The 13,180-nt window shown below is 28.1% G+C and overlaps 1 protein-coding gene across 1 annotated transcript; it reads left to right on the top strand.

The window, feature by feature from the left end:
• The first annotated feature begins 3,570 nt into the window (after positions 1-3,570).
• On the top strand, positions 3,571-10,084 carry LOC129963075 (endoplasmic reticulum chaperone BiP-like). Its single transcript, XM_056077107.1, has 8 exons — positions 3,571-3,793; positions 4,144-4,277; positions 5,645-5,876; positions 6,854-7,256; positions 7,963-8,198; positions 8,323-8,560; positions 8,685-8,842; positions 9,303-10,084. The coding sequence occupies exons 2-8, from the start codon at positions 4,153-4,155 to the stop codon at positions 9,876-9,878; spliced, it is 1,968 nt and encodes a 655-aa protein (XP_055933082.1). The 5' UTR covers positions 3,571-3,793; positions 4,144-4,152; the 3' UTR covers positions 9,879-10,084.
• The last annotated feature ends 3,096 nt before the right edge of the window (positions 10,085-13,180 follow it).

Genomic DNA, 13,180 nt, shown 5'->3' with positions numbered 1-13,180 from the left:
TAAAATTACCACATAAAGCATTGCTTTTTTTATTTATTTTTTTCATCAATCAAATTTCGTTACATATTGACAGTTAAAATAACAAGTTTGCTCATTTTGTTTCTACTTAATAATTTATTACTTTTAGCAACAAGTTCATTTATTGTTATGAATTACTTTTGTAACAGACGAGTTAGCAACATCTGCTTTTTCATTTCGATGGATTCTTTTATGCTTTCTACATTATTTTTTAATCGATCATTTGCAAAAAAAAAAAAAAAAAATCGTACTCTTTTTTTTTTTTTTCCTGCAACAGCTGTTAAAGAAACTTCTTAGAAGCCATCTGCTACGTTAGGAAAGAAATGAAACAAATAATACATTAAGCAGAGCAATATAACTCAAAATTAATTCATTGCATAGCATCAGGCAGACGCCACGTGACCAAATTTTACATAACACATGGCCGTATATTTCGTAATAGGCAGATTGAATTATAAATCACAGATTTAATTTGCTTTCAGTTGCATGCATTTACTCTGTGTTAATTTCAATTTCCAATTAATATAATGTGGAAGAGTTTCTAATTCCTACTTTTCAATAGAAATTACACTCATGAATACATTAAATATTTTAGGATTTAAAAATATATCGTCGGTATGATGTTTAAGTAACAAGTCAGAATATTCAGAAACCACCGGGTGTGGTCTCCGCAAAATTTTCTGGCATACTACAATAGCTACAAAATATCAGCTTTTTTGCGTGAATTCCGAATTTTTATTGAATCTTTCGCGTCACTCTTGGCGAGTGATTTGGCGATTAACCTCTAACATGTTTTAATAGTATTCAAAAATCGAATTTTTGTTTTAGGCACATTTTTCTGAAACGATTGAAACAAAAATTTGACACAAAACTGCTCTTGTAGTCATAAAATCTCATACTAAATTTGATATATTTAAGTCACTAGGTTTTAAATTATAACGTTTATATTTTTCTGAAATATAAACGTCGACAGATAGTCAATCCATTGTTAGATTTTATAGCCCACACTGATTTATACATTGTTTATCATTCTACCATTTGAGTGATCAAGCTGAAGTATACTAGCTTGAAATGAAGAAAATCGTTAATTAACTTTTTAAAAATCGCATACTCCATAAGTTTTTTTAGCGATATATAATGTGCAAAAAGCTCGAATACATTGCCTCAATCTTATGGAAATCAGAATTCCCTTACTTATAAATTCAAAAATTATCAGGAATATTATTGTGCTTAACTAACCACAATTAGCTTAAAGTAACTTATCAACATAGATTTATGATAAAGGTGAAACGTTACCATTTCGATTGGCTAAAATGATCAATCAAATGAGATGAACGTCTGACTTTGTATTAGAGGAAACTTGCCAACAATTTGTATTTCCCTGAGAACTAAAATAGAGAAATTTCCAGTAGTTAACAATTTTCTTATAAAGAGCACATCGATCTACCAGTTTTTGAACAATGAATATAAAACCCACAGCCCACATCTTTCTACAGAAATGAATGGCATAACTCAGGTAATTTTACCAAACAATTTTTCAAAATTCAGACAATAACCAGCAGGAATGGTTCCTCTAAAACTTTCTTATCTACTGAATATAGAGGAATCTGAGGAATCGACAGGAATCTGAGATTTTTAATGAATATAGAGTGTTGTCTTTGGTGATTCATCTCTGGTCTGTGGTTTACTCAAGTGTCAAAAATCAAATTTACAGTTTGACGCCTCTTTCATCAACCGATTGAAACCAAAATTTCACTCAGAATTACAATTGTAGTCAAAAGAATATACATTAAATTTCATTTAAAATGAAATTATATACTAAATTTCCATGTGTGGGTTATAGCTTTTATAGGCATGCGATAATACAAACAGATAGACGATCAAAGCCCTTGGTAGATTTAGTTCGAAATTTATTACGAAATTACATTTTAGACACTACACCATTGCACCAAGTTTCATCCATCTAGCTGTTTAAATTATTTAACAAACTAATTATTTTTATTATGTAATTTTGCATTTTCGGACAGTCTGACAGGCATACTTCCTTTAAATGGTTTTCTTTCAACATTTTTTCTTTTTAATCTACAAATTTGGTATAAAATTTGTAGATTTTTCTTCACCTATGTTGCTCAAAGTATTTTGAAGCTATCGTGTTCACAGAAAGATGTACAAACATAATTCCAAAATGAATGAATGAATACTAAGGGAAGTTTAAAACTCGTCAGTTAACATGTCAAAATCTTGAGTTTGAATTCTTTCATGTTTATAATACTTTATCTTTGCATATTTCACATATTACAATATTTTTTTTTTTAAAAGGCGTTTTTAAGAAATTAGCTGACAATTCTATAATTCTCTACATCTTTTAGAAATTGTTCGTAATTTTTAAAAATATTTCAGAACTGAGTTTGTTCTGAGAATTCGATTATTTACTCAGCATTAAATATATATTTATATTATAAGTTTTTTTAAAGGAGCATGGGGACATGACAAAACATTTATTGCATATGTCTCAAAATATTTTGCTGCTTTTATAGAAGGTGGAAGAAAGGGACTATAATTTTTTTTTTTTTATAAAATAATTTTGCATTTTTTTTCAGTTTAACGAAACAAATATGACAAAAGATGGAAAAGAAGGAGAAAAAATCTCAACCTTAAGAACAAATAACAGTTTTTTCGTCAATGAATCAAACTATGCATTGTTTCCTTAAATTTCTAGGATTTTAGGTTTTTTTCTTTTTTTTTTTTTTTCTTTAAGGTCATGAAATTCTTTAAGTTATTGTCTGTCAATATGAAATTAAAGGTATGTGTATGAAGTTTAGAGCTTTTTATTGTAGAGATTAAAATTTTTAAATCTGGTTGTAATTACACATTTCAATCCAAAATTTTATTTGTAGTTTTGCAGAACATTAATTAATGTAAGTAAAGTGAAAAAGCACTTTCCCCAAAAGTATATTTCTAATGTATCTTCCAGAAACCAATCATAATAGATTGAAAAAAAAAAGATTTATTTATCTTAAAGGATAATGAAATACCGTTATCCGTTTCATTTAAATTATTGAGAAAATAGAGAAAAACTTTTTTTTATATATTTCATTTTTTCTTTCAGTTTAACACATTTCCAATATTCCCATTTGAAAATCTTGTTTATTCATTAGCTATTAATTTTCATGCGAATTTCACAACAAAGCAGACAAACAACAAAGTTTCTTTTAAAAATTCATTTGTAATACTAAGAAAATAAACAAAACTATATATTTAAATTAACTGCATATTAGTTCAATTGATTTATTCTATTAATGACATATTTATAAATTACATAATTTTCTTCAGTGAATAAATTAAGTAGACGACATTAAATTAAAAATTAAACTTCAGATTTCGCGCGTGATAAATAAAGGGAAAAGAATTTTAAAAATGCCAAATTAGAGATTAAATTCATTTTCTAGGGCTCCTTATCTCTCACTCTCCCTGTTTGGCGAGAAGAAGCTCAAGAGCAGAAATACACGTCAGCTCTACAAGCTTCGGGAACTCTCTACGTAATCCAACCAATAGACGTAGGACGAATTTGTTGACCTCCACCAATCAACTTTCGCCACGCCGTTTCAGCCGTTTTAATAAACCTTTTTCCACCGGCATTGAAGTAGTTTTGTGACAAACGTGAGAAAATACAGATAGATTTGTGGTACAAGTTTCTCGTGCTCTTTTGATATACGTGTGCTTTCCATTGATTCTTTTCGATTGAGTCTTTTTCCCTGAAAGTGAGAATTATAAAGTAAGTGCTCAAAATTTTTTTGCCCTTTTTTGGTGAAAATTGTCTTGTTTAATGTTTTCTGCCTTGAATTGCACTCACTAAATATAAAAGAATTTGATAAGTAATTATTCTATTCTCGTCTTCTATACTTTAAAGTGACTATTACTAGCAGACCATTAATGGCTGATCTTCGATTTTAATGAAATTCGTGTTGTCTCTCGTGTATGTAGAATTAATGTGACTTCTGTTTTCTTGTGTAACTTCTCGAAACTTCTTATTTTATAGTAATTTAAAATTATAAGAAAACTATACTTATAATAATATTTAAAATCATAAGAACTATATTTCTAAATGATTTTTTCTTTTCATAGCAACCAGATATGAAGATCGTTACGAGGTTAGCAGCATTATTGCTGCTTGTGATAACATTGGTTTCTTCCAAAAGTGAAGATAAAGAAAGTTTGGGTACGGTTATAGGAATTGATCTTGGAACCACTTACTCATGGTATGTCATCCCATTCTTGACTTCATATTTTTCAGGCGAGTCGAATCGATAAGTCGAATCCTTCCTTTTGGGAAGAAGAGTAAATTTTTCTAACTCTTCCATGTACACTAAATAATTAAATGTATCACTGTCTGAAAGATTTTTAAGAACTTGCTCCAGTATATATGTAGAAGAATTTTTCTTTTTTTTTATCGTTTGAAGAATTGAATGAATAAATATACCATAATTAAAATGCTGTTGTGCAATGGAACCATCATTAACTTTCTCATTTTTAAGATGGCTTTTTCTTTACAATCTAAATAATATAACTGATTTGAACTATTAATATATTGGTTCTTATTATATAGCATTAGACTGATATTAATTTACTTTAATAAATATATCTAATTGAACATTTTCTTGTAATTTTAAAGCTAGCAGGAATTTAGTTTATTTAATCGCTTTATAATATTGGAGTTATTATCTTGTTGTTTAAATGACCATTTAAATTTTTATTTTAGAAATTCATTTTCATTCCTTACTTGGCAGAATTTTTTTAGAATAGCTGATTTATACTTCTTTCGAAATAGAACATCTTTAGCTATTGGAATATTTAAACTTGATTAATGGCTCGTAATTTTGTTTTTAATGTGTAAATTAAACTATATTGGATTAGAAACGTTTATAGTTTTATATATTAATCTAATCTTTAAAAAATGATTTTTATTAGATAAAAAAAATTAGAAAATTTTTCAACAGTTTTTCATTAAATTTCTTGACAATGACAAAAGTTAAAAATGTATGACTAGCTTTTTATTCTGTATTAACAACTTGAGATGGGAACACAAATGATAAATCATCCTTTAATGTTTACATGCAAAATTATAAAAACATTTGTTATTATAACATTAATAAATTCTTAATAGTTTATAAGTATCCAAATGTTCAGAGTTTCTTTAAAAAAACAAATTTATATCGTTATTGAGATGAGAGAATTGGGTTCTTGTCAAAGCAGGCAACTATTTCGAACTACTCTCGAAGCTAATTAAAAATGATTCAGACTTTTAAAAAACTTTAAACTAACGCCTTTTATAGTCGTGTACAGGACTTATGAAACGACATTTTATTAATACAATACTTCTAATGACTAGTTTTTTCTTCCTTTTAAATCCTATTTTTAATTCTACATTTGAGTTTCTTAATTTGTTTAATGAAACTTACTGAAATCTATACTTAAAAGTTGCAATTCCATACAGAATATCTTTATTTCAATACCAACTTCTTAAAATATCCGTCATTAAAGTATATCTAATGAATAGGTATTTAAAGAAAGTTCTAGTTGGTAGATTAAAATTATTTATAAAATTCATGATTATTTCTCTTTATAGCGTTGGTGTCTTTAAAAATGGTCGTGTAGAAATCATTGCTAATGATCAGGGTAATCGAATTACACCTTCTTATGTTGCCTTTACTGCTGAAGGAGAACGATTAATTGGAGATGCTGCTAAGAATCAACTGACCTCTAATCCTGAAAACACAGTTTTTGATGCTAAGCGTCTTATTGGAAGAGAATGGTCAGATCCGACTGTCCAAAAAGATATTAAATACTTCCCATTTAAGGTATTTATGAAATACTTACTTTCTATAAAAAAAATAATTATATCAATAAAATTCTCATTCAGGGAAAGTTTCGTCTTGTTCTTGGAAAGGTTCAGAAAACTATTAATTTTATTAAATGTACATTACTCTTAAATCTGCTAAATAAATTACAATAACAAATTAAAAACAAGTTACAATAATACATATTATTAAATATAAAATTTATCATAACATATATTTACTAAATTAAAAATATCTGTATATATTTGATATATTAATAAGCAAAACGAAATGCGATCTAAATTTGTTTCAATGTCTTGGTTAAAAATAACGGTACAGCCGAAGTTTAACCCCCTGCTTGGTGCAATTCTCAAAAACCACCACCAACGGTCTTGTGTCGCTTTTTGCGAAATGTTCGAAAGCGAGGGAGCAGATGTTCAATCATAGCGCATAATAAAGATTATATATTTGCCAGTCTAGCTAAAATGGAGGTTTCCAGCTTTGATGCATTATTGCAACTTGGCGAAGGAGGTTAAACTGCAGTTCACCTAAAATAACTCTTAATATATTAGGTTTTACATCGTGTATATCTATAGAAATAAAATTTAATTAGCAATAACAGCTATAGTTTCCTTTATTATCCAGTTAATGTAAACTCTTCCTTTTCAAATATAAACTTGTACCCAATTATATTATTTCTTAAAAGTCAAGATTTAATCATGTTATGAATTAACCTGAAGAATAGATAAGTTAAAATTGATTCTTTCTCTTAATAACTTCAATATATTGGGAAATCTTAACAAAATAAGTGCTATTTCTTAATCAAGAGACTAGGTATTAAATCTCCCTTAAATTCATCAATATTAATAAATTTCTTTACATCTTGTGTTACTTAGCTACTACCTCTAATTATTTTTAAATGAATTTTTCACTTGTTGTTGATGAATATTTTTGATTTAATAAAAATACAAGAAAATAATTTTAATTTTTTTCAATAGGTTATTGAAAAAAACAGCAAGCCACACATTAGGGTACAAACCAAGGATGGCGAGAAGACTTTTGCTCCTGAAGAAATTTCTGCCATGGTGTTATCAAAGATGAAGGAAACGGCTGAAGCTTATTTGGGAAAGAAAATAAAGAATGCTGTCGTTACTGTCCCGGCTTATTTCAATGATGCCCAGCGACAGGCTACTAAAGATGCTGGTGTCATTGCTGGATTGAATGTTCTCCGAATCATAAATGAGCCAACTGCTGCTGCCATTGCTTATGGCCTCGACAAAAAGGAAGGCGAAAAGAATATCTTGGTTTTTGATTTGGGAGGTGGTACTTTTGATGTATCCTTGCTTACCATTGATAACGGTGTCTTTGAAGTAGTAGCTACAAATGGAGACACTCATCTTGGTAAGAATTTAAATGGATCTAGTTTTTATATTGATGAAAAGTTTAAACTTAAAAACTAAGCTGTAATATTTCGTTTAATTTCTATTAAACCTGTTTATATTGAGCCCTTTAGCTGATACAATGGAATTTAAAATGAAAAGCGTTATAATAAACTTGTTCGGGTGTTTTTTTTTTTTTTTTTTTTAGCTAGAATAAGTTGGAGAAAATAGAAATCTTTAACATTTTTTATTTATTTATTTAATCTTGTTATGGTTAAACTCAAGACTTACCAAGGTTGACTTTAAGGTTAATCTTAAAGATTTGATATTTAAATTTTATTTAAATTTAAATTAATATTTTTAATAAACAGTATTGTAAATAAATAGGTTTAAACTTTTAAAAAATTATCTTTTTATAAGATAATAAAGTTCTGAATTGATTAAGGTAATAAAAGTATATTTATTTTTAATTCAGAATATATAGTATAAAGTCTTGACTTTTATTGGTATAAAAATTTAAAAGATCAAGGAAAAATTTGAATTAGTCAGATTTTTACTATCTAAAACTGTTTGTATTATAATGAAGCTTAAGCTATTAAAACTAGTTTAAGCATGCTTATTTTATCAAATTGATCAAATTGTTTGCTATAAAAATATAACAGTTTAATAATACTTCTTTTGTAACATACGAATTTAATATTTAATGAAAATATTTTTATTTTCAACAGGTGGTGAAGATTTTGACCAGCGAGTTATGGAACATTTTATTAAGATATACAAAAAGAAGACTGGGCATGATATTAGAGGAGATAATCGAGCTGTACAGAAACTAAGACGTGAAGTTGAGAAGGCTAAGAGAACTTTATCTACTGCTCATCAAGCTAGAATTGAGATTGAATCTTTTTACAAAGGAGAAGATTTCAGTGAAACGTTAACAAGAGCCAAATTCGAAGAACTTAATATGGTATGGGATTTCTTTCAATATTATTAGAAAGTTAATTACACAATTTTAAGCTAAACTTAAATAGGGAATATTTATCTAAAGATTCTAGTATATCTTTATTAAAATATTAATCATTATTTTTCAGGACTTATTCAGATCTACCATGAAACCAGTTCAGAAAGTACTCGAAGATGGTGATTTACAGAAAAAGGATGTTGATGAAATTGTTCTTGTTGGTGGCTCTACTCGTATTCCCAAGATTCAGCAACTGGTCAAAGAATTCTTTAATGGCAAGGAGCCAACTCGAGGCATCAACCCTGATGAAGCTGTTGCATATGGTGCTGCTGTTCAAGCTGGTGTATTAAGTGGTGATGAAGATACAGGTAAAACTAGGTTTCTTGAACTTCTAAAAGCTTTTGATACATATTTTTTAAATATAATTAATTAATAACATTATATATTTAACTGTATTTTTATCTATATCTCGTTAATAATTCTTTTTAACAGGTGAATTGGTTCTTCTGGATGTAAACCCTTTGACTCTTGGAATTGAAACTGTTGGTGGAGTAATGACAAAATTGATCCCAAGGAACTCTGTCATTCCTACCAAGAAAGCCCAAATTTTCTCGACTGCTTCTGACAACCAAAATACTGTAACCATTAAGGTAAGTCCTCTTTAGCTGTTAAATTTTTCTCTAATATCGGTACTTTTTATCTTTTTAAACCCTGTTTTCCTGCTCTAAAAGAAAGGTGGAATATGAAGCCTAAATTAAAAATTACCCTACAGCTTTTCAAATCATTTATAAATCATTTTTTAAAACATTCTTATTACATTTAAGAATTTTTTTAATATAAATACAAGAACATACAATGATGCATTTAAGACTTGGTATAAAAGTTTAGAAATTTTTGTGTAAGATGCATATTTTTCTTCATTCTCTTGTTGATCTTGTAAAAGTTATGCTCAGTAACCCGAAATTCATTTAATGTAGCTTGGTTTTGTGAAGTAAACCTGAATTTAAATTTTCCCATTAGCATCTTCTATAGTAAAGTTTAAAAATATAAAGGAAATTATAGCAATTTTTGAACATTTAAGTTTTATTATAACAAATTTATTCTCCTTAGGTCTATGAAGGAGAACGTCCTATGACTAAGGATAACCATCTCCTTGGTTCCTTTGATTTAACTGGTATTCCTCCAGCACCACGAGGTGTCCCTCAGATTGAAGTGACCTTTGAAATTGATGTTAATGGCATCCTGAAGGTTTCAGCAGAAGATAAAGGAACTGGGAACAAGGAAAAGATCACCATTACTAATGATCACAATAGGTTGAGTCCTGAACAGATTGAAAAAATGATCAAAGATGCTGAACAGTTTGCTGAGGATGACAAGAAAATCAAAGAAAAGGTTGAGGCCAAGAATGAATTAGAATCGTATGTCTACTCATTAAAGAATCAGCTTGGTGACAAGGAGAAAATGGGTGGAAAGTTGAGCGATGCTGATAAGGAAAAGATTGAAGAGGCCTTGGAAGAAAAAATCAAATGGATGGAAAGCAATCCAGATGCTGATGCAGAAGAATACAAGTCGCAGAAGAAAGAGGTTGAAGAAATTGTTACTCCCATCGTTTCTAAGCTATACGGTGATGGTGGTGCACCACCACCTCCACAGTCGGATGATGAAGACCTTAAGGATGAATTATAAGAACTAATTTTTTAATTTAATAGTTTTTGAAATATGGACTTGTAAAAGGACTCGATTCTTCACCTTTCAGTCATGGACTTGTACATTCATCTGACACTTGTCCACATCATCTGTAGGTTTTGTACATAGATCAGATCATATGAACTATTTATACAACTTTTTGTTTTTTATGTTAAGTTATTGAAATAAAGAAAGTTGTTTTATAATCTGTTATCTTTTCTCATGGTGTCCATATGATTACATATTTAATTTTAATCTTTCAAGCTGCCACTTGTTTTAAGTATTAGAAATGAATTAAAGATATGACAATTTGAAATTTCATTTAGTAAATAATTTTTGTAGAAAACAAATGAATAATAGTTCACTCTAAAAATGGATAATTCATTGAGAAATAGTTGACCCCCTCAAGGTATTGTGGTCTAAAAAATAGAAATAGTTAATTTGATGGTAAATTTTTAGATTCTTGTTTCTGATCGAGAAGATGGTTATAAATGTTAAGTCCCATCTGTAATAATCACCATGTAACTTTAAATAAGAATCTATCTCTTCAGAGAAACAATGTGAACTTTACTTTTCATTAAGAACTGGCATTTAATTTGTGTATAATTAACATTTGTTTACATATAAATTGACACAACTGCCAAATTTGTCAGGGTCTAATTCAATGCTAAACAAGGACTATAGTGTGATATGGCAAATTTGAGCAATACCCTTCTCAAAATCCATATTACATCAACAGAATAAAGCTTAACTACAAAATATTTTGTAGGCACAAGTACACCATGGATAATCTATGCATTTGTGTCTTGGAATTCCCATCCTTTTGTTTCGGAAACTTAAAGGGTTGATTGTACATTCTTATCAATTCTATCTTATTTCTTACTTTTGAATTGAATAGTTTGTGGAAAGCGCATTTATAAAGTAGCCAGTAAAGAATTGTAAAACTTTTGTAAATTTAATGTCCCTCCTTCCCCAATGATTTCTTTTGTTGGTTCATAGAAATTAATTTCTTAACAAAGCCTATATACAGAATAGCAAAAATTTGGTTGCAGTATATTTCACTTCATTTATAATGATGGTTTGGTTACGATATTTTCATTTATCTTATACTTGAAGCAATGTTCTTTAACTTGAGCTATGTCAAACATTCCTAAAAAATTTTATCTGTTGATGTCTTATTCATAATTTTGGGCTTTGTATTAGTTGAGAAAAGGGGATGCTGATAACTGGAATGATATATAGGATAACAGGAAATTATTTGTTCCTGTTTTCAAATTTCATTATAAAACAATCTTATCTTCTATATGTTATGTTTAATATGTCCCTGATAATGTATACTAACATAAAATATATGTTGGGAATTGAATATTTCAATTGTTTTTCACAAATCTAAATTATTATGATGCATCGTTTTATTATAGTTTTATTTTATTTAATAATTTTTATTTTTTCTTTGTTTTTATGATTATAAATATCTAAAAAACGTATTTAATTTTTTTACTACCCTAAATGTATTAAAAAAATTATTTTGTACCTAGTGTTAATCGAAAGATTGCCAGTCAACCTTTTACACACGAATGGCTCCTCTCAGGTACCATTCAAGATGGTGCATTATTTTTGCATTTTATTTGTTCATTTTTAAATTTTTATTGCTAAATATACCTATAGAATGGTCAGAAGATGTAGATGGAATTTTGAAGAAATTCTACTAAAAACAATTATATATATATTATTTTTGGGAGCAATAAACATGTACTTATATTAACTGAATAATTAGCATCGAATTACTTTCTCGAAAACAAAAGGTTAATAAATCTGCTGGGGTGGTCTCCCAAAAACTTTCACGTATACTTTCTAGAAAAAGTGTCTTCCCTTTCATAAAATTATGCACTTTGGGTTAGGTCACGAATGCCTTGTATAGTACTGGCTCACAATAGTTAAAAAATATTGACATTTGTCATGAATTTAGCACTTTTACTGAATCTGTCATAAAATCCTTGGTGATTAATTCCTGACATGTGATTATTAGTATCCGAGAATTGAAGTTTAGATATTCTCGTGTTTTTTTTTAATTGATTGCAACTGAAATTTGAAAAAGAACTACAATGGTAGTTACAAGATCCTAAATTAAATTTCATATTTCAAAAATTGCATTTTTGAATTATCACATTTACATGCTTGTAAAACTCCATTCTGAAAGACGCTAATTCTTTGAACAGCTTTCGTTTCAAATTTTTTAGATATCTACACTTTTGATATTGAATATCTGTATCAAATTTTATCTATTTGGCTATTAAATTGTTGTTTTCTATCCAAATACCAAAATAGATGTCTACGTCTGCATCCAGATATATTACATGATAAAGGTAAAAGGAAGGGTGAAATTTTTAAAATTGGTTTTTTGCGTTTATAAAAAGATATAAATATTAGTGGAAAATTTAAATTAAAAATTCGTAAGCATTAAAATATAATGGTAATATTTAATTAAATGTGGAATAAATTTAAAAAAATGCACAGTTGGAAAAATATTTTTTATTTTTATTTAAGTGTAGCTATTTGAGTCAAGTATTGAGTTTATTTATGATTTGCATGAAATTTCTGGATTTCCACTGAATTACGTAATATATAGAAGGGAATTTCTGGTAAAAATTTCATATTACTATTAGCATTATCCAGTTTTAAAAAAAATTCAATTTTGCTGAAACTCACAGAGGTGTCGAAAAATGTTTATATGCTTATCATTCAGAATTCAAGGGGGGGGGATCCTATTTTAAAACTGGTTAATTAGGACAAGATGATAACTTCAAATTTAATTTTCATCTTTTTTTTTTTTTTTTAATTCAACCATAATGAAACGATTTGAAATCGCAGAAAACATTTTTAAAATAGTACTTTTTATTTCGGTCCTCTAATTCTTATTGCTACTATGTATTTGTTTTTCAGGGAAAAATACAATTCGATTGGATTCTTTACATGAAAATTCATGTGAGAGCTTTTTTTTTTTTTTTGTCTCTCAAACAAAAAATTAAATTTCTTTTCTTCTATTTTCAAACAAAATTTAAAAAATTATAATGACATTAGTTTAATTGTAATATGGAAGTACAAAATTTTCTATAAATTAGCGGTGCATCGTATTTTCGATTCTGTTGCTGTCCATAAATGCATACTCTACGAAATAAATGGGAAGCAATGTTTTTAAATTATAAGATTAAATAAGAATATACTCTTTATGTTTCTGAGGCAGTTTCCTACAGTTTATAAAGCTTAATAAATTTTTCACTACCGACAAAAAAAAATTGAAT

Source organism: Argiope bruennichi, chromosome 3 (genome assembly GCF_947563725.1).
Source record: "Argiope bruennichi chromosome 3, qqArgBrue1.1, whole genome shotgun sequence".
NCBI classification, from domain to species: domain Eukaryota; kingdom Metazoa; phylum Arthropoda; class Arachnida; order Araneae; family Araneidae; genus Argiope; species Argiope bruennichi.
Note: the sequence above shows the minus strand (reverse complement) of the source record. Positions and strands in the feature narration are given on the sequence as shown.